The sequence below is a fragment of the Crocodylus porosus genome, unplaced genomic scaffold, assembly GCF_001723895.1.
Source record: "Crocodylus porosus isolate Cpor-Errol unplaced genomic scaffold, CroPor_comp1, whole genome shotgun sequence".
Taxonomy (NCBI): Eukaryota; Metazoa; Chordata; order Crocodylia; family Crocodylidae; genus Crocodylus; species Crocodylus porosus.
In genome coordinates this window covers 12,213,436-12,235,936 of record NW_017728917.1, presented here as the reverse complement: position 1 = coordinate 12,235,936, position 22,501 = coordinate 12,213,436, and the positions used below count along the sequence as shown (strand labels likewise).

At 44.4% G+C, this 22,501-nt stretch overlaps 1 protein-coding gene and 2 long non-coding RNA genes across 5 annotated transcripts in view; 2 read left to right on the top strand and 1 right to left on the bottom strand.

Annotated features, from left to right (window-relative positions):
• The window catches only part of ADAMTS9 (ADAM metallopeptidase with thrombospondin type 1 motif 9), a 101,745-nt gene that overhangs the window by 18,073 nt on the left and 61,171 nt on the right, over positions 1–22,501 (bottom strand). For 2 of the 3 annotated variants that reach the window (XR_002101445.1, XM_019536698.1), the window contains exons 28-29: positions 11,915–12,082; positions 4,982–5,155 (exon numbers count right to left, since the gene is read on the bottom strand). Coding sequence is in view for 2 of the 3 variants with exons in the window: in XM_019536698.1 (XP_019392243.1) it covers positions 4,982–5,155; positions 11,915–12,082 (342 nt within the window). In the remaining variant the exon portion in view is untranslated. The remainder of the gene's footprint in view (positions 1–4,981; positions 5,156–11,914; positions 12,083–22,501) is intronic. The other variant, XM_019536699.1, reaches the window with a different exon arrangement.
• On the top strand, positions 772–10,205 carry LOC109311201. Its single transcript, XR_002101447.1, has 3 exons — positions 772–1,665; positions 8,418–8,942; positions 9,002–10,205. It is a non-coding gene; the product is annotated as an uncharacterized LOC109311201 (long non-coding RNA).
• LOC109311200 lies at positions 14,306–21,000 on the top strand. The gene is made up of 2 exons (XR_002101446.1): positions 14,306–20,236; positions 20,701–21,000. It is a non-coding gene; the product is annotated as an uncharacterized LOC109311200 (long non-coding RNA).

Genomic DNA, 22,501 nt, shown 5'->3' with positions numbered 1-22,501 from the left:
TTTTTAAATCGATAAGGCTTAAATCTATTGACATGCCCCAAAATAAACATCAATTAAGACAACCCCACAAAGGTGAGAAATGCATCTACAAGACAGAGTGCCAGCAAATGAATGCAACAGATACATTAAAGACTCTAATTAGCCACGGTAGGGTTATAAAACATTATTTATATTGAAGTTTGACAGCAGCGAAAATGCAAGAGAGGCTGCTGTTTCATTTAAGTCTAGGGGAAATTTAAGAGGGAGTCTCCTATTACTGACAGATATAAATCTTGCACAAGACAAACGGGGAAAAGGAACTAAAAGAAAGGGAGAAAGAGGGCTGACAAACAGGGCACAATCTTGACAAATTCTCTCCTTCCTCCTCCCCTCACATCTGAACTATTTTTATAGACGTTTCACACACAGATTTTTTTTTTTTAGCTATCTCTCTAGCTGTTAAATGCCCCCTCTCCCCACCTCTAAAATCAATCCCAGCCAACCCAACAGCAACAACAAAACAGCCACCCTGGAGGGCATTTTAGAAGCACGTCAACCTTTTATGGGGGGGGGGGGGAAGGGGTGTCAAAATCTGAAATTTAGACAAAATTTGCTCAAAGTTTCAAAGTGTTTGGACTGGGTCTAGACATCCTTCCATGGGTATTCTGCCTGAAACTAGAAGGGTTTGCCCTGAAATAACAATGGCCAGATCTTTCTTTCTTTCACACCCCTGTACCTATACCACCCCCCATATATACACATGTATACACACATAGACACACATAGACACACGCACGCACACACACTTTTCCCCCACTCATGTATTTAATTTTAGTTTCAAGTTTGGCATCATCGATCCAGAAGGATGAATGGAAACATTCCTTCCCTATCAACTCTGCCCTTTTCCTTTCGGTCCCAATCCTCACTTTGTCCCTTTCTGCCGACTTGCATCAATTGGGTTAGAGCAGAGACAAGTTAATTAACATCAGTACAACAAGAAAGCAGCCCAGGGTATGCAGGCAGTTCCCCGTTCCTTTTGCTGCCACAACCACAGGGGATGAAATTCAAAAAAGACATATACAAAATGCTTGCTGGAGTCTCTTTAAAAAAAAAAAACAAAAAAAGAGAGAGAAATCAGGAATGTAGGAGCCCTCTGGTAGTGTTTCAGGCCATGCTATTTGTATTGTTTGGCTTCCCTGTCCACCGCAGACTAACGCAATCTGTGCTTCCTCCCTATAAATAATGCACAGGCTATGTTTGCAGCTGGCAAGGAGGTGCTTTGTTTTAACGGCACATCAGACAAAATAAAAGCTATTCAAAGAGAACGACTTGGAAACCGATACAAAGGCGTCAGTGCCGAACAGGGAACATCTGCTGCACGTTCCCAATAATGATTATTTATGGGCCAGGACGGCTCCAGCCCACCCTCCTCACCCCCCACCAAAGCTTCCTTGGAATCTGGTCTGTCACATGGTCGAGATTTCCACCGCGCGCAGTGGGCTGGGGAGCCCTGGAAACCTTTAGGAAACCAACGTGACCCATCCAACATCCACCTCCCACAAAAGGCTTGGCAGGGGGGTGTGCGTGTGCGGCTCTCTCCTCTTGCTGAAAAGTTGCAAAGATGAGAGAGAGAGAGAAGAAATCAGAGGCAAGAGAAGTTGCTTCCAGAACTAACTGCCGCGCTCGGTAAGTACTGAGATTGCATGCTGTTTGGTGACCTACTTTGCTAAGTGCTTGGGAAATTTAGGAGTTGAATGAGTTTAAAGTGCTCGGTAATAGTGCAAATGCCGTAGGATGTTTGCTATGACATCTCAACAGCTTCCAAATTTCTTCTGAGCCAGCCGTCTGCTTCAGCTCTGCCTCTCTGTTTCTGGTCCAAGTCAGCCTTGAAAGTCCTGGGCCAAACCTTTCTCAGATATAAATCTGCATCGGTGTTTCTCCCTGTCTTGGAATCATTCATTGGGAACCACAGCGTTATGATTCGCGCCCCAGTAGGACCTTCGAATGTCATTAAGATTGTGACCCCGCCAATGGCATCAGGTTAAATTGGTCCGCAACAGACCCCACGAGGCCAAAGTAGCAGCGGTGTGAGGTGTACTAGGTAATGTCATACATGTACGTGGGTATCCCATCTTTTAATGAGTCAAGAACAAGCTAGCAGAGGAGGAAAAGATCACCCCAGGAATAGGTCAGCTCCGAGTACTGCAATGGGGATGCTGCATCAGGCTGAAATGTTCTTTGTTTCGCCCGTGAATTTTCTTTTTCTTACTTTTTTCAAAAACGGCTGTGTGATAGACACCAAAAATGCAAGTTTGAGGGCAGCAGCATTTTCTGCCAGCGATTACAGCTCATGTGTAGCGCTACAGCAACCCGAAGAGGGGGGCTCTGGCTCTCATTAACACTCAGCTCCCTTTGCATCAGCCTGGCTGTGGAAAGGGACCCGAGGGATTTAGTCTGGACTTTAAGGCCCCTTTTTACCATGCGGAAGCAATAGAGAAGACCTGCAGGGTAAATAAGGCATAGCTAGGCTCCTGGTTGCATTTATTCCCTCTCTCTGATCCTGCATCCCCTTCCAGCAATGGGAATTTTCATCATGGACTTTGGTGTGCCCTGAGCTTACACCCTTATGGCACGCTGGAGCTTCCTTGCGGATTTCGGGGCATGCAGTTTGAAGCTGTTACTGTGTGCCGTGCTCGCACCAATATCAGCTGGCATCTTGTGCCCACACCTGGAGGCAGACCTAAGGATACATCCTGAAGGTTAGCATCAGGATCTGAAGGGGGAAATGCAAAAGGTCTGGAGGGGAAAATACGTGCTCATAAAGCCAGAACCTGGTAACCCCGAATCCCAAACTCTTTACAGTCAGAAATCTCTCCCCGCTGTTGCCTGCTGCAAATATACGTCTCAGGTGTTCTCAGCCAGACCACTGCAAGCTGGCCTACAACCATCCCAGCCAGACCTCCCTGGATTATGTTATGCTTTGCAAATACCTTGGCGTCCCACCGTGCTCTCTCCAGCCCACCCTGGGTACGCTCATTCATACAGCAGATGTGCGAAACGGGGGCTACTGAAAATTTATGCATTAATGCTCTTAAATAAATTATTCTGGTGCCATAAGCTGCTTGCATCCATCACGTTCTTGTATCCTTCATTCTGGGTCACAGCGCGCTTGATTTGTGAATGGGCACATGCCCTGAGAAGCAGAAAAACCCTGCACTTAGTCAGACAGGCATCCTGGGAATGTCCATATAACAAATTAATGTGCCAACCCAAACGCTCAATCACAGGATTCGGGCACATGAAACCTGAAGCTGGGTAGATCATGAGAATTCAACAGGTTTCCTATATTCCCCCTGCAGACCTCAAAGAGGACCGTGGCTTTATTCCCACATGCCCTTGGTACACTTGGAAGAAAGAAGTAGTTAGGTGTTAAGGATGGTTTAAACAGGGACAATGAATATTATGCTGTTATTTGGCTTAGCTTTTGTGTCCCCTTTGTTCCTACAAGGTCTTTGCATGGGTGCCTCTCCCAGCATTGCTTTCCTCCCTTCCTACCTACTGTATTCAAAACACTCTCTCCAGTCCATCCACTGCTCCGTGCACATCCTCTCACAGGTCACAAAAGCCTATGCTATATATCTTTCTACATGTCTCAGGAGACCCAGCAGGCATGCTGGGACCTCTGAGAAAATGTCATCTTTCTCTTCCCTCCTGGACTGTCTTGCTCTTCCAACGACCAATTTATCCTTCCTACTGCATTTTTCATTCAGCTACCCCTGATAAGAGCCCTGCTTTTTGCACAGCCCCGCTCTGTTCCTCCAGGCAGGCTGTTTTTATGTGCATATGGATGCTTTCCCAGTCTATCGTCCTATTCACTATTTATCTCAAGCTGCATCTGGTTTTCTCCAAACTGAAGAGGGGCATTTGGTGCTTGAAAACTTATCTCAACATCTCTCCCAACCATGCAGCTGCTCTGATAGAGATCCCCCCCGAAATAACCCTGCCTCTTGCATATTGCTTGGCCCAGCACAGCTACACCAGAACCGTCCTTCACCATCCTTCCTCCTGACCAGTGTCCAGCAGGCTCATCCCAGTTCTTGCTGGGAACCTCAGTGTGCCCAACCTGGGGCACTGATGATGTCTGATCAGGAGATGCGAGTGCAGATCTGCCTACAGTCAAGCCAAGCCTGATGAAGGGACTTTGATCCCGAAAGCTTGCAGAAAAGGACACTTTTCTTGCAATTTCCCAGTAGGTACAATAAAAGGTATCATTTTGGAACCAAGAGTTCTAGTTTTTTTTGTACAGCCAAGCAAGGAAGTTTGAAACCACGGGCTCTTTGGGTGGAGGAAGGAGGGACCTGCCAAGACAGAGGATGCCTGTCAGGAAGAATCTGGATAGAAGTGCCCAAAAAGATGCTTAGAGCAGGCAGCACAGAAAAGTCATTTTTTTTTTCAATGCCCATCTTTGTCTGCTATGGCATCTCAATCTCTTCCAAATTTCTTCTGAGCCAGTTTTTCTTTCCATGCCCACCTTCCTGCCACCCTTGGAGCCACACAAAGTTACTAGTCAGCGTGTGTCAGGGTAGCACAATCTGGCCCAAAGGTGAGACCAGCTCAGAGTCAGGCCCAGCACTGGCATTGGCAGGGACTCAGTTTGGGGAGATGGCACCAAGCCCCCTCGGCAGCTTGCACGTATCCAGCCAGGCTATGCAGGGACGTCCTCCAGCCCATTTGGGAAAACACTGAAACAATCTACATGCATCACCATCTCATTTTCTCTCCTGGCCGTTGGACGTCATCAACCTAAACACGGCCCAGCTCCACATAAACTTTGGCCATCTGACAATAATCTTCCCAGCCGGCTAACCATCTCTTAGGTCTCTCGGCGGTTCACGTTTCACACAACGAGTAACACAATACTGGCACACGTGAGGGAGAAGGTCTGTCTTGCATGTGCTTTGAATACAGCTGAAGCTGCCCCTTCCAGCCCCTTGCTACTCACCGCTTGCCATTCTTCTGCTTCCCAGCTGTAAATGGGACAGTCGGCAAGGTGGCATCCCTGTTCAGCCTCGGGTCTCGTGGACTGAGGGCAGTCAGCTTCCCTGGCTGGTTTCTGAGTGCCGGTGTAGCAATACACATTCCTCCGCTGAACACCTCTTCCGCAGGACACTGAGCACTAGGACAGGACAGAAAAATAAGTTGCTGCTTTACACGGCAGCTTCTGCTCCTTCTTCTTCTGACGCGCTCTCTGGTGCTACAAGGGAGGTCTCTGGTTTCCACAGAGATAATGCTTTACTCTGCATTTAGCAAATGTTCACATACAGACATTTAAAAAACTGTTCTCTAAGAAAACATTTTGCAAAAAAATTAAATAAATCTGAATACAAAGGGGGAAATCCTGGCTCCACTAAAATGAATGGGAGTTTTGTCACTGATGCAGTCAGTGGACTTATCAAAGGATCACAAGACAAAAATCTCTAGAGATAAGGCATTATTCAAACCACCCAAATGCCGGAGACAGCAGGGAGCTGTATGCAATGCTCAGTGCAGTTTGCAAATAGTTTCAAACAAATAAACCCCACAATACAAGAAATATTATTTAGCAGTCTGCACAGCTTTAATGAAAAAGCATGAATTAGACAGCAAAATATAATTGGGGCGGTAAAGATTGGTAGGTGTAATATTTCTGTAATATCCTTCAATAGACACTCATACACAAATGCTAACGTATATCGCAGGCTGAAAATAGACCCATTTTGTTAAATGGGCTGCTTTATTTTCACATATTTGCTTTATCGAGGTATAAATACTTTCCCTGCTAGTCATATAACGTGCAGCTGACTCGAACAATTGGCAACATATGTTTTTCAGGTTTTTAAATATTGTTATCCAGAGCTCACTACTTCCACCAGTTTCTTTCCTCTTGTACCCCTTCTTACAATTTCACACTATAAATGATTTATCTGATAAATAAATTGTTTAATCGTTTACCACTATATAATGATTTGACTAGGTCGCGAAGCACAGTTTATGAATGTGGAAATAGATGGCTAATGTTTAGATAGCAAAAGCATTCAGGACTCATAGTGTGGTGATATCTTTTATTAGACCGACTAGATTTTTGCAAATAAATAAATAACTCTTTAATTGCAAGCTTTCGGGCGCAAACACCCTTCATCAGGCATTGGGAGAAAAGATTGCAAAAGTTCTCCTGGCTAGAAATGAAAGCTCAGATTTCACAGATTTTTGCAAAAATCTAGTTGGTCTTATAAAATATATCACCTCTACCATGAGTCCTGAATGCTTTTTCCCCGTAGACCAATCCGGCGACAACCTGGATACCTGACACAACATTTAGAAAGGAAACGTGTAGAGACAGCTCTTACAATGCACGCGTTATGATTAACCTTTTGCTGCCTGGAAGAAATTAGAACATAAGGCCGTGTTAATATACAAGATACAGAGAAAATCATTTTATAATCCATTAGTCTAATACCCATAGAAGTAAGCTCCCTTCAGTAATGGAATTAAGCCATTTAAACTGGGCAACGAATCCTCTTCCAAGCGGCTTTAAAAAGTGTCAGCCTGTAACGCAGCATTGGTGTTGCTGTATCTGAACGTGCCATCAAGCAAACAGGACCAAAGAAAAGCTGAGTGTGAACATTCTCCTAGTTGCAAATATTTATGAAAGGTTGGTTTTATTGTCTGACTTGGAGAAGCGGCACAACACAGTTAGATCTCTACGACTGCGTGAAAATGCTTCCCATATGGTGTAATGTTGCTATTGTGATTAACAGCCCTGTTTATCTTAAGCATTCCAGAAGGGAGAGTTAAGCTGAATAATGGAAACATGGCTGGAGAAATGCATACCCCAAGTCGCTTGCTATGTTTTGCAATGACTTGTGCTTGGGCTTTAAAAAAAGGCCCGTTTCCAAGAAGGCACTGACACCGGTAGAACGGGTTCGAGTTGTAGCTCACTCTCAGACAGGGCTGAGCCAATGCTCGCTTGAATTGAGCGGAAAAATGCACTATCAACAGGGACACTGATGCCTTCTCACGGTACTAGGAGATCAGTCCCTAACACTTCCTCAGCCTGGTGAAGGGTTTGTAAACCTGAAAGCTTGCTAAAATAAACTGTTTCCAACTATTTAGTTGGTTTAATAAAAGATATCAGATTTACCCCAAAACCTTCTGGCTGCACTTCACTGAACTTTCCTTTTCTGCAATATCATCCAAGAGCCAGGCTGGAGCACAGATCCCCTTGGGGAATTTGATCCCCTTGCATGCACTGGGAGGGTCAAATCCTACCCCCACTGAATAAAGTGGGAGTGAAACCTTGACCCCTTTGAAGTCAGTGCTCCCTTCACTCCAGGTGCACAGAAAGTTGCCAGAATTGCTCGGCGTGGGAGGTTTTTATGGACTCGGCCAGGATCGCAGTTCTGTACTGCCCTATAAGAGACTGTCCAGATCTCCCGAGCACATCCAAATAAGCCTTTTGCAAGGAAGCCAGCCACCACCAGCTCCCAAAACTGCTCCTAGGAGCGGAAGGGGAACTCCTGCTGCTGTCAGGGTATTACTGCTAAATGCTCATGGCTCCCCTAATACAGCGAGGAGGTGGCCACAGAGAGTGACCTGGAGTCCCTTCACCAGGATGACTGCACTTAAGGTCCTTAGCTGAATGTAGTCCTCAGGATGTCTCTCCATGGATTTCAAAGAGCTTTGGATTTAAATTTCAAGCCCCTCTGCAGTCGAAAGGCACCCGCCGATCTGTTTGTAATGTACAAGTACAGATCATACTTCAGGGTCTACCCTGGCTTAAAAGCAGCAGAATTTTATACTATTCTAAATGCCATTTAAGACAGAGAACCTACCCTATATTCGTTTTAATAATGATTATTGTAACAAACTGTGAAACTTACCTTCCTAGCTCTACCGATTTAGAAGAAGTGATGCTGATTTACGCCTGCTGACTGTTTTAATCTAAAGTCATAATAAACCTGACACTATGGGCCGTACTCCATGTACTGAAGGATCAGGACCCTTTGGACTTTACACTGACATCTGTCCATGGGGCAGGACGAACCTGCTGGCTCGTTCAGCATTTCTACAGGCGTATCTGTAGTTTTGCGCAAATTCTCCGTTGTCTTTGGAGGAAAAGGACATAAACGATGCAATAGGTAAACTTCTGCATCAGAACAGTTAATCACTTGTAAATATAGATGGCCAGATTTAAAAGCAAAATCCACATAAGCAAGCAACAGAATAAGCAGTGGTGTTTTGACTGCTTATCTTTATTGACCCCAATTCACAGAGATACTAGTTAAGCATATTGCATCTGACATCTCAGTGCTGTTCTTAGTTTAAAAAACGCAAGTTACTTTCCGAGAGAGACTTTTTCTTTCTGATTAACGCATACATTACACCATGTTTTGCCCTAGGAAGGAGGATTCATAATTAGCTAGAAGAGAACTTCCCAGAATCTCAAAGCAAACCATTGCGGATCAGAGCACTCGCATGGGAACGGAGCACGCCGGGTAGTAGTGGCTCGGGCTATCCTGTTACAATCATTCATTTTGCATTGCCTAAAAGGCAAAGGAAGGCACCCCGGGTGCACACAACAAATGGTGGCTGTGTGGTGACAATGAGAACGTATCTGTGTGACAGAGCTGCTGTAGCTCTCCCAGACTGTTGCTGCTTTATCTGCTACAAAAGGGGATGATCGATCCTATAGCAGCGGGTTTATCCATTGGTGCTGTACGCAAACTTAAAATGCCCATTGCTAATATTTCCAGCAGCACAGGACTTCTCACCCTTTGAGCCAAAGGACTGCATAATTTTGCTACACTCACAGCACATGAAAAGTGCCCGGGCTTTGCATTTCTTTTGTAACGGCTATATACAGCCGGTGGTCACCTTCCCACTCCTGTGGTGACTGGCAGCTGCCAATCTGGTGTGCATCACTGGTGCACGGATGCTGGAGATGCGCAACACCCACTGATGCACACCTCCAGCAAATCTGGAGCACTGTCTCCAGCTACTGTCTTGCTGCCATACCTGGACTCTCTCCTAAAAATGTCCCGTGCCCAGAATTGCCAGCAATAACTTTAGTGGGCACCAAAGCCATCACGTGGATTTAAGCCTTCTTCTCTTTCGATCCCCCAATAAACCACCGCAGTAGATGGACGTTCAGTGCTGGAACTGTTACATGAATAAAAGTGATCCCTTTTGTTTGCTCTCTGCTCAGAAAGCAAGTCCTTAACTCATTCTAACCTTTCCAGTGACATTTTGGAGCACAAATAGAGAGCAGATGTTTGGGGCACCCAGGGTACAGCTGTGATAAATCCTCACAGCTGCACTGGTTTGGGTGGAAGCCCACTGGTTTGGCCTCCAGCTGAGGATCTGGCCAGGATATATGCCACTGACTATTTACATTTCTTTTCTTCCAACATCTCTGCCTTTAGGCCATGATATGAAGCGAAAAAGAAGAGCAATTGTCCAGCTATTTATACGCTTCCCGTTTTGACACCTGCAAGGCACAAATGGCACTTCCAGAAGTGTGAAGTATCTGTCCCTGTGGCATGAGCCTGCTAACTGCTCTGAGTTTTGCTATCTTCAACTCTGATTTCACTCTGCAGAGAGAGTGGGGTATTTTCTCTGCCAAGCATAAAGGAACAGTGTCAGGGCATTGTTGGGTATTTTTAAATGCTCTAATTTGCTGGGTTTGAGACTTGTTTTTATCTTCCCTTGCACGCTTAACATCTCCAGGCCCTATCCTCAGCTGATTAAACTGGTGCCGTGCTGTTGGCTTCACTGGAGTTAAGCCGAGATGCCTCAGCTGAGAATCCAACTCTTATGCTAGAAATGATTTGCCTATTCTGGGCCTGATCATTAGCATACAAATAATCTTTAATTGCCTAGTCACAAGAGATTACCTTGGGCCATAAATCACCTCAGACTCTTATTAACGTTGGTTTCTTTTTCAAATTGTATACAATTAAATTTTGACGGAAAGGAATGCTTTGAATTCTAACACACTTATTTTTATCAATTAAAATTAGCATATTTTTAAGCAATCAACAGACCGTTACATTAGTGTGTTTACTTTTATTAGCTGCAAAAAATTTGCTTTCTGGAGCAGTCACTTTTAATATGGTGCACAGCTGATGTGTTGAGACACTAAATAGTCTTACTTCTTCTTCTCCTTGTAGGGTTTTGGACAAAATCAAGGCCTTAAGACTGTACCCAGTAAGATGCCCGTTGCACTTTAAATGTGAGAGCAGTCTTTTCTGAGTCCTGCAGGGCTCACCCAAGCCCTTCCACATTTTTTTGCAAGACCAATAAACCTAAATAACAAATGTCAGGCTACCCCTTTTTCTAAGAAAGGCAAATATTGGAATACTAGTTCTTCAAAATGGAAAGGAAAAAAAACCCAATTCTGAAAACAATCATGAAAACATTGGGTTGGTTTGTTTTTAACAAATACCTGACGTTTGATAACAATTGTATATACAAGTATTAATAGGGATTGCATGTTTGTGTGTGCATATCGATATGTTCCTGGTTTATTTTTTAGCAGAGGAAGTATACAGCAAGACTCCTGGCCTTTTGCACTAATGTGGCAGAGAAAGCAAGACTGTGACAGAACGGGACATTTTACAAGTTAACAGTTCATTTAGTTTTCGATCTTCAATAATTTTGCGGATTAGCACGCTGGCAAAGTACATGCAGAAATCAAGATTGATAGGCAGAAAAAACACGAGGCAAAGGGTTCAAGATGCAGCTGAGTGTTGAGGGAAATGTGAAATGTTATTTAAAAAGACATTCGCAGTGTTAACAAAAAAAGGAGCAGCACAAATAAAAACAAACAGAAGGATATCTTTGGGCCTGAAATAATCCATTAATATAGAAATATTAATACAGAACTATTGAAAATAAAGAATTTTTTTTCAATACTGGAGCATGGGAAAGCAATGTGAAGAAAGACCCGCAAATCATAGGTTGAACCAAAGCCAAGCTTTTCCACATCCGTGTAACTTGAGGCACAAAGCCTGTGTTCTTTGTGAAGCCGAGCTAACTGATGTGGTCACAGTGCCATGCAACTGGCAGGAAAAAGTTGACAAAAATGTATGTTTTTAATGAATGCATGTTCATTATATGAACTATATTTAGGAAGGTTGTTTGTTCCTAAATATCTCCATTTTCTAGTAAAAATGAGAAGTGGCAGCTTTCATGTTAGAAGAGGGGTGGGCAAAATACAGGCTGGGGGCCAGATCTGGCCTGCCAGGCCATTCTATCCAGTTTGCGGGACCCCTAAACATTTTGGAAAACTCCTGATTATTTGCTCCTAGCTGCCTGTCAAAGATGACAAGAGCCAGGAGCAGTAGGACCCAGAGCAAGCTGGTGGCAGGACCCGGCAGCAAGGTCTGCCCAGCCCTGCTCCCACGACCAGAAACCCCTACCTAGCAGAGGCTTCTAGTCTGGGACCATGGGGCTGTTCCTGCTTCCCTGCACCAGAGAGGGAAATGTGGCCTTCAACGGCCTGCCAAAACTCGGTAAGCAGCCCTCCGCCTGAAATACTTACCCACCCCTGTGCTAGATGCTGCAATAAAGAAGGATGACTGGGCTTCATCAGACTCTGGGTAGTCTCACGCACCAAGTCCTCTTTGAGCAGCAGCTTAAGAAATGGAGAGCCAGGACTGCTTTGTTACCCACTGACCACCTTCCTGCACATGCAAACAGATTTGCTACATACTCCGGTGACGTAAATCAGTGCAGTTCCACTGCCGTGTATGGAGTGAGACCCATTTACATCAGCTTAGCGTCTAACTCAGACCATTTGTACTCCAAAGTCTGCAGAAAGAGTGAAAGGAGGAGGTACCTAGGCCCCAAATGATCCAGCAGATCAGGAGCATCTAAATAATCAACAGGATCTTACCTGTCCCCAGTCTCCTGTTTTCCACTTTGGACATCTTCCTCCACGGCATTTTCTTTCCACGTTTGGTTTGGGCAGGTGCTTGCAATAATCGTCTTCCAAATGGTTTCCTTCCTTGGATAAGCAGTAGACAGTTCGGTGTTTGTGTCCCCGTCCACAAGAGACAGAGCACTGGGAATAGGGAAAAAAAAAGAGGAATAGTTTTAACATAGATCTGCCTTGTTATGTGTGTACATATGAAACAAGGAAGGCTTTTAGCCTAAATATGATGGGCCCAGAATCGTGTTGTCAGTGGGGGCCAAAGGGGTACAACTGACGAGCCAAAAGAGCCCAGCAGAAACATCCTCAATTTATAGCAGGGACTGGGTGCTACTCTTCGGTGCAAGCCAGACGTGTCCAAATATCACACTTAAGACAGGAATTGGTATTCAGCAGGAAGACAACATTTCAGGTGAGATGTCTGGCTGGCATAGCTTGGTGCCGCTCCGGTGAGTTCAAAGGAGCAAAGTTGATTTCCAGGAACTGAGGATGCAGTCCTGACAAGGGCCTATCCTACTGCAGAATCATTAAATGCCGTGCCATGACGGTTAATCAGAATAATAACGTCGCTTGCACTTGTACATGACTTTGAAGGGGGCAAAACAGTGGAAAAACAAACCCGAACTTTATGTGATTAAAGCTGTATTTGTTTTCCCCTGCACCAAACGAGTGCGGACGGTTTGTTTTTCATTAAATAAATACTGAAAAGCTTACGCTTAAGATGCATACTTTTGGAAAACAACACAAAAGGTGGCGAGAAGGCAGAGCTGGAAGAATCAAAGCAGAAAGCAAATCAGCAGGTAGGTTGGCTGGACGCTTTGTAGTGAAGCGACTAATTTCAACCTCTCTCTGCAGGTTCATTGAACTTTTTCAAATGTAACCAGTTCTGGCATGCTCACCCCGAGCAACCTCACTTTGATTTCAGATTAGTCTCCTCCAAAAGATTTAGGAATCCAAAGAGGTCTGGACAAGAATTTAATATGACAGTTTCTTGTAGAACAAACCTCTTACTCAGCAGGACGCACGGAGGGCCTCCATTTCAATTTCTTCATTACATGTTATGCAAGTCATTACATGTTATACCACAAACATCCTGGTTTAATCCTTCAGCGCAAACATGCTATTTCGGTCATCTCACTACATAACCGTTCTCCTGTGCATTTTTTTTTTTTTTTTTTTAAGAGGAGACCGACTGTGGGGCAGCAGAGACATACAAAGCCTCACAAACCTGGAGACTCCTTTTTCCTTTTCAAGTCACTCTGTATTTTTGCTAAGAACTAAAATTCCAGCGAAAATCCCCCCCCTCCAAACACCATTTGGAAATAAGAGGAATGGGGGGAGGAGGAGGGGTGGGATGAAAATTGTATACGTATGAGCTTCGTAGAGACGCTACTAGATCTAACATTTGATCAGGCCCAACCCCATCTGTTAATAATTTAATTACAGTCCTGCCCAGCAGCCCCCAAGCATCGTTCAGACTCTGTTCCATTAAATATGCACAAACAAGGAGTAAGAGAATCACTGCCCTGAAGAGCTTATAAAAGAAACTACAGAGAGGCAACAAAGGATAAGCCAAGGTCAGCAATAGAGCCCTAAACATTTTGTAGGCCACAGTTGTGTACTTAGGCACTCGTCTGGATAGGGGTGAGCAGGATTTAAGGGTTCGATACAGTGGGTCTGGAGTTTGCATTCGTAACTTCCACTGAAATAAAAGAGAGGGAAGTCCATGGGAGGTAGGCACCTGCACGCCTTTGTGGGGCTGGCTTGACCTGACTTGCCCAAAATCCTACAGGAAGTCCATGGTGCTAAACCCAGATCTCCCAAGTCCTTGGTGCCCTACAGCAAGAAGGCCACCAAGATGCAAACAGTGTTGGGAAGTCTAGGTCTAGACCTGGCCTCCAGCCCCGCTCACTATAACATGTTAACACCAAAACCTTATACAACGACATGTTAAAACCAAAACCTTATACATGCTCACTGTAAGACTATAACATGTTAACAGCAAAACCTTCTACTATGACATGTTAACACCAAAACCTGAACACTCCTGGTTTTTGAGCAAGTTCAGATTCATGTTTCTCAAGCCTGCCCCATCACTTGGAAAATGCACTGCTCAGAGTAGCCAGAAAGCTGCGCCTTTAAGCTGGACTGGTCTCAGTGGTGCAGATGACAGAGCAAGGAGCAACAGGCTCAAGCTGCAGCAAGGGAAGTTGAGGTTGGATCTTAGGAAAATCTCTCTCAAAGAAGGGTAGTAAAGAAGTGAAATGGGTCACCCAGAGAGATGGCTGAATCTCCATCCTTGGAGGTTTTTAAAAAGCGGGTTGATAAAGCCTTGGCTGGGATGATCTAGTTGTGGCCGATCCTGTTTAAGCAGGGGTTGGGACTAGATGTGACCTCCTGATGTCCCTTCCAGCCCTCACTTCCTATGCTTCTACTTAATCTCTTTGTACTAAATTTTGCCATCGCTATAACTTTGACTTTCTTCAGTAGGTATTCTGCACGAGGAATGGTGATTTGGTTGCAAAACAAAACGGTGGGAATAACATGAAAAAAGTCAAAGGATCATAGAAAAATAGGGCTGGAGGGGACCCCATGAAGTCATCTAGTGCAACCCTCTGCTCAAAACAGGCTCCTCCCGGACTAAACTATCCCAGTCAAATGTCCGTCTAACCTACGCCTGAAAATTTCCCGGGATGGAGGTTCTGCAATATTTCTAGGTAGGCTATTCAAACTACCCTCATAGTCAGACACTTCCTCTGTTGCAGGATGAGGGCGTTGCTCCTAGTCATATAGTTGCTTAGTATTTACCCTTCCAGTCTGCGTCAAAGCATGTCTCTTATCTGCAATTTTTTCAAATATTTTTCCCTTATCATTTATTACACAGCAGGAATAACACTGTGCTGACACACAGCGCCATTCTGAGGATCTGAAAGCCTCCTGTAACTATTCCAAGAAGAGTGGTACAAGCAGGTATGTTTGGTATTTGCATTCCCATTTTACAGCCTGGTTAAACTTTGGCAGAGAAAGGATCTGTGTCCCATACTAGGGACAAGGTGCTTAGCGAGCTGAGGTTGTACATGTAATGCTGCAATCTCTTCCTGCTGTAGGATGTCAGTCCAAGAGATACGCTCTAACTATAAAATGGTACTTTTCTGCTTCTCGTTAAAAGGAAACATAGATTTGCAGGTATATTTGAACATACAGTTACTTGTTACATTGGGCAAATTTTGCTTATGCTTGAATATAGCACCTCAAGCTGCTATCTGGCACCGATTGTGTTTGTGGTCTTTTACAAATATATAAAATTAAAAATAGACAGCTGAGCATATGCGTAGGTGGATCTAACACACATATCTGCTTTCACATACATTCTGAATCATGCTGTTCCATGCAGGCAGACATGACGGTAGGATGAATAATCAAATGCCACCAAGGGTCTAAGATTGAAAAGCCTTTGCACAAAGCATGCATTATACCTGCTTTTGAATTCTTCTCGAGTATTTCCAACCTTTACAGGGTGCACAGATTTGAAGCATATGTGGGTTACCTGCAGAAAATAAGCTGGACCTCTGATTTATGGATGCTGCTCAATGAGGTGGTACGCTCAAACTAATCTTTCATTTCTAACAGTGGAAGAACTTTGCATTTCATTAACAGGACTCTTCCCACAGCTTGAAACAAGGCCATCTGCTTACAGGGTTTGTCAGCTAAAATGCCACGGTGAGGTAAGCTTTGACCTTGTCTATTTTAAAGCATACGAAGTGGACAAAGAACACTTCTTCACGGGTTTTTGGTGGAAAACACTTCAAAGTAATGGGGACAGGGGTATAATTTAGGCACTCACACTTTGAGAAATAACAGCTCGATTCAAAGCTCATGGATGTCAATAGAAAGACTCCTACTGGCTTATATAATCTTTGGATCCAGCCCCAGAGGTAGAGCCGACATTCTCATGCTAATAGGGCTTGTAGATCTTAAAGGACGGTTTTCCCAACCGATCATGCCCATCCTTCACCCAAGCTGTGAGCTCACTCGACTGCAGTTGAAAAGTCCACTCCAGAAACGCCTGTTTCCAATCCCAGACAAATGTCATAATGAAAACGATGCCCAAACCCCAGGAGGACGCTCCCGTTGGTCCAAAGGGAGGGTGCAAAATTTGTCATGTTCATCTGCAACATTTCAGGGTTCAAGCTACATGGAAAGCTGCCCCCCCCGTGTGCGAAAGTGCACAACCTAGAAAGTTAGCGTGAGCCCCAGCAATTGGTTTGCAGATGCAGCTTCCATTGACATGAGATGCAAACACAGGGTTTTAAAGGCCAACTACTGATCGGAGCTGTACCAGCGCAAAATGAAATGAGAAGGAAGCAAGTCAAAATTTGGCAGTATTGGCCATTCTAAGGTAAAATAAAAAGTCTTAGATGCTTGCCTAAATGAAGCACGAACCTTTCTTGCAAACCTTTTACTCCCTGATGCCAACCACATGCTGCAAAAATCCTTCTGGCCTGTACACCTGCAAAGGGGCTTGTGAGTAGCAAACAGTCCCGCTCCACTACCATCAAGCTGAGTTTGCTGTCAGATCAGGAGCGTAACTCGGATCTTATCCGTGGCAGCACAGAAATGAAACTACGTGGCTGCTTCTCTCTCAGATCCCTGTGGAGGCTGATTTCTAGTTTAACTTCTAGTTTAACTTTCCCCTTTCTGCATCTCCAACTCAAGCAGATTGTGGCAATGTTTGGGTTGAAAAAAATAAGCACAGAGGAACAGTGTTATAAAGAAGTTATGTCCACTACATTAAAAATCATGAAATAATACTACCAGCACCATGCCTAGTGCTTTGCGCATAGAATAAAAACACAGTGATGTCCCTAAAAAGCTCAGAATCAGTTCTTTTGGGATTAGATTTAATTTCATTGTATTTATGATGAATTACATTAAGGTGTCCAGAGCCTTCAATAGGCATCTTTTAAGTTGGTTTAAAAAAAATCTGAATTGAATATATTTAAGCAAAACTGAAAATACTTCCTTATTATGCAGGTCCATGCAACTGTAACTCAGATTGCAAAGCAAACACCTTCTGCAATGCAATATCCTGTTCTATTGTTGGGCCGGCATTTTCATTTCACAGAAATGTGCTTCCCGTTTCAGAGTTCAAGCATTAGGAAGATAATCTTCGTTTACCAAGTATGTGTGAATTGTGCCAGCTTATTTCTTATGGCCTTTCCTATTCATAGGCTCTGGAAGAGAAGATGCAACTTCTTTATTAAGGTTCCTCTAAAAGTGGAAGACTGCAGCAGATCCCAGGACTTTCGATGGGGAAGTCCTTTTAGGTTACTCAAGGTTTGTACAAGAGGCAAGAATTTCTTTGGGTGCTACCTTTTATTGGACCAACCGCATTAGTTGGCATAGAGTTAAACAAGCTTTTGAATGCAAAACATACAAAAATTAGAATCACTTGTGGGTTTAAGAGCCTGCAAGTAGGTTTATGCATGTTATTCTCTCTTCAAGAGCTGGCCATTCGAACATATATTTTCCATATCCTTCACCCTACCTGCACACGACCAGCTAACTTCAGTGCAGAATGGCTAAATACCACCAGAAATACAGTTAATTCCACATAGCAACATGGATGTCAAAGAAGGCTGCTCAGGCTGCTTTTTACAGACACCGTGTAACAGTCTGGCAGTTTGGGAGGTATCAGATATAATGAAAGCAAGCTGCAATGATCACCAAAGGGATGCCCAAAGATAACGGTAATCAGATATCTCAGGAGAGGAGGGAAAAGAACCAGACGAAAAAGATCTTTATCAGACTCTGCCAGGAGCAACTTTTCAGAAGAAATTAAAAACAATCCCTGCAGGTTTAAATTCCCACCCTTCTCAGATGATATTAATTGCAAGCATTTGCGCCCCCTTTCCAAGAATCTTCGTTGAAAAGCGTGCAGTGAAACAAAAAGGGGAAAATTTACAAGCTTTGCGTTTCTTTATGTTCTTGCCTCTGCTCAATAAAACACTCCCGATTTTCAGGTGGCCGTCTCAACTGCACCTGCTGCCAGACCATGGTGGGCAGTTGCACTTAACTACCCCATTAGTGCAGACAAAGCCACTTGCAATGAGATGCTCTGGAAACCTGGTCCAGGATTTGCTGCGTTCAGCGTTAAGTGCCACACAAAGATAAGAATCAATTCTGCCCAGTTGGACACTGATTGAAATTCTTAATAGCTATTGAAATATTTTTTTCAAAATACAGCAGTAGAGACAGCTTCCACAAACATGCAGTGCTCAAGGGTTTTGTGGACCTGAATTCGGCCAGGTATTCTAGCGCGCGCCTGACATCAAGCATCTGAGCAATTCCATTGAATAGTCACCTGCTTAAAAGGTAGGCACGTGCTTAATTAGATGCATTATTATTCATATAAAACTATCCCACATTTGTGGAACGGGTGGTGTTCGTGCCTCCAGTGTCACTGTTACATCTTCTGCAGCCAGCATCAGAGGTGGGTAGCAGACCAGAGGATATGCAAGGTATTTACACGTGAAATGGAGAAGGTTATATTTATCCTACGGAGACAGCAAGTGAAGCTGCGGTAGAGACAAAAATTCCCATTTATACCCTGGCACCAGAGTTTAGGCAAGACTTTTAAACCACACTTTACTTCCCACAGGCCAGCGATTCTCAACCAGGGTGTTGAAGCACCTGCCTGGCCGCTGCCTTGTCCCCGTGCAAAGATCTGAGCCCTGTAATAAAGAAACTAGTGTCTGAAATGGGGTGCCGCTCAATTCACACCAGCGATGGAGGGCGCCTCGAGTCAAATGAGGGGTGCTATGAATCTAATAAGGCTGCGACCGCTGCCATCGACATTATATGAGAAATGGGAGGAATGAAAAATTAATAGGTATGGGGGGGGGGTTGTATTGCACATGAAAGACTCTGCACATGCCAGATGCAAAAGAACCTTTATTTCTTTTATCTAACATCTAACAGATATGCTGAAAAGCACAGCAGACCAGCTTCTCTCTCTGCTGCAGTTGATGGGCTTCCTTGAGTATGAATGCACGCAGCTTTTGCTTGCATATCTAGAAGGCGAACTACTCTAATCCCCTATCGTCAAAATAATTTGATGTCATCTTTGGTTTTCTAGCCAGCGGATGTTAGTTTAACCATGCAACGCATTCCTCTCCGTCCCCAGCCCCAATCTATGCATTGGCACTAGAGGCAGAAGGAGCAGCTCGTAAGGTTCTTATGCTGATGTTTTCAATGGGACCTCTTGTTGCAATTTCAAAGGTTGATGAAAAAAACCTGTTGCCATGAAAATATATTCTACATTTTTGCAACAATCCCCTCCACATGTCTCAATTGACCGTTTTTTTCAAGGAAAAAAAAATCATCATTAATTTTAGTCTGGGAATCCGATGCAGCAGGGCTTATGCCTCTAACGATGGGCACCCGCAGCCCAAACTAGTGAACACTGGGGAAAAATGTGGCCCGAGGAAATATCATTCAGTTAGCCACAAAATTCTCCATTGGGCTTTGGATCAGGACTCAAATATACATATCCGAGGGCAGGTCGTTCTCAATAATGCTATCATACAGGAAAAAGCTAGCCTACTTTTCTCACTACAGCACCCATGTATCATTTGTAACCTGCCATATTTCCTTTCAGAAGTTCTTCTGGGTCGTTTTCTAAGAGCGCGCTAGGTTCAGTAGCTGTTGCTGTCTGTGGCAATCTGCTCCCCCATGCTGTTATGCTCTGTACAATGACACGCCGGGTATCGAAGCCAACCGGGCTGCATAGGCAGGACTGTGCTGCCATAATCAGATGCTGTGTAAATTGGTATGGGGTGGGAGGGGGTCCAAAGGAGCTTAAAGAAGAAGTAATGAACATGCTATAAGAAGGCTTCAGTTTGAGTAGCTCTAACTAACCCTTTGCTTTTATTATTAAGAGAAACCACTTGTATTGTAGAGGTCCCATTCAAGAAGGTGGCTTCGTGGATCTAGGCACTATGCAAACACACTGGGTGGGGGGTGGGGGAGAAACAGTTGTCCCAAACAGCCCGCATCCTAAATAGGCAAGCTGGTAGAGGATGGGTGCAAACAAGCCCCCTGCCATTACAGAGGAAGGACCAAGGCACAAGAGATTGACTGCATGGTCCAGAGTTACAGGGAGCCCTACTCCCTCCTCTACATGAAAAGACGCTGTTGATCAAACCCCTTCCAAAGCCTGGCATATGGTCCTTTGTACTGAGCAAATTATGATGCATGCAGCAAACCCACTGGCCTTATCTCCAAGTTAGTACAAAACATCACGAATAAGCCTTAAGTAGCTTTGCAGTGAGATGTGCTGCTCTGCTGCATTAACAACAGAACTGCAGATGCAATACATAAATTATAAATATGGTGAACGTCCCTTATAATAACACACATCCGTTCGCAAAGAAAACAGGAACGTCTTGTCCTTGCTCCTAGTACTTAAGCAAGGAGCAAACGGCCATTATTGCAGTCTAGGGTATACATTGGCAACATGGGCAAACAGGTTGCAAAGATCACAGCCCCGTGATTCGACCTGAAGACATGCATCTTGCACCTCATCCTTAGAAAAATCTATTTCCACGTTACTGCTCTCAATGGGTTTTTTTGCCATCTAGCACACGTTTAAATTACTGTCTGGGTAATCAGCATTTGGGGAGACAAATGGTCCCTAGTAGACAAGTGACAGCCGCTGCTGCTTTATTCATTTTTTTTTCCTCCTGCAGAGTAGAATGAGGATTAACTCGTTATGAAATCAGACTCCATATGTATCCACAGATGAGCTAGCCACTGCAGCAAGTAAAACTGAAGGCAGTACCTACCCTACCACCTGAAATCATTTTGCTGATAAAACTTCTATAATCTCTCTCTCTTCCCAGTCACGACAATATGCAGCAGGGACCAGTACCTGAACCAGGCAATGGAGGGGGGGAAAGGGGACTAAAGGAGGACCTGAAACAGAAAGTAGCAAAGAGTTATGACGTTATCATGGCAAATGTGCTTGCAAATAACACCCTTCGCACCTTCAGACTTGGCTTTGTGTGATCACATCAATGACCAAAAGCTGCTGGCGGGGGCTAGAACAGGGGTTATTGCTTTCCACCCTTCCAGGAACCATCGCCAGGGACGTTATAATGTACAAGCTTGGGCTGGTCTATAAAATAGCATAAGATACAGTGACATGACCAAGTGCACAGCTCTACCTCTAGATGCATCTATTACTACATGACTCAAAAAACTCTTAGAGCAAACTGATCTCTGAAGGGCCAGGTTCTCTTGCACCTATTCGGTGACTAAGTGGCTTGCAATGCATCATTTGCAGACTTTTGGACTGTCCCTTCTTCTTCGGAGGAAGTCACAAAAAGCGCACCTTTTGCCAGCATGGTTTTTCAGGGTCTTAAGCAGGGTGAAATAGGTGCCCAAGTCCCAATGAGACAGGGAAGGCCCAGTGTGATCTGAAAAAGAACAGCCAAACGATCTAGCGATACCCTGAGGTTTCCAACCTCAGTTTAGAGGGAATACACTACTTCTGTAATCATGCCACCCCATTTGGGACACACTGATGAAATAGAAATCAACCCCTTATCTGTACCATAAGCGACAAGGCATCTAAAAATAACCCTAGCCTGTAGCTGTAGGAGGCATGGGCTTCTGTGTTGTTTCTTTCTTAAATGCTGGATCCCTGCATGACGTCCACTGGTGTCCAAAACCGCCAGGCATACGTGTGCAGATATGCAACAGCCAGGTGACAGAAACATGGGTTGAAAAGAGCCACTGCCCACCAGTTTAGGAGCAGAAGGTACACGACAACTTTGAAAACAGGACACTGAGCTGGGAGAGAGAACTAGCATGCGGCAGGCAGGAAGCAAAGGGGAATTTTTGGTCAAGGACAACTAAGCATTGACCCAAACTTGCGGCAAGTGAAACCAATGAGAATTTGACCACGATGGCAATGGCAGCAATGTTTTTGCAGTGAGTTGGTTTTCTGTTGTCTTGGAAGAAAGACTCCCCGACATAATCAACTCCATGGTACTCACTGCTGTGAAATGATGACGTGACCCTGTCCAGGTCTGAAGCAGAAATTCTGGGGAATCCTAGTACTCTAGTTTGGAGACAAGGCGGGTGGCTTAGTGACACTGGCATGTCGGGTAAGACAGCTGAGGATACTGAAGTGCCAGCAATTAGTTGTACCTGAACCGGAGATGCTGACAGCAAATAATTTCTTACCTAATATCTACCTTTAACAACAGGGTGACTGAGATCTGACACTGGTGGAAATAGTGGTAATTTAGATGGCACTGGGTGCATCTACACAAGATACTTAATGCACAGGAGACTAACTCTGCTGCGTGCTAGTGAGGTGGGCAAAGCCCATGCTAATGAGCAGTAGATTTAGTATAATGCACAGTAGCGTCACCAAAAAAATGTTCACTGTGCTAACGTGCAGTAGTGCTGATTACGGCACATTAAATTAGCACCTGTCATTACTGGTACTAAAACTTAATGTGCCGTAACTACAGTGCATTA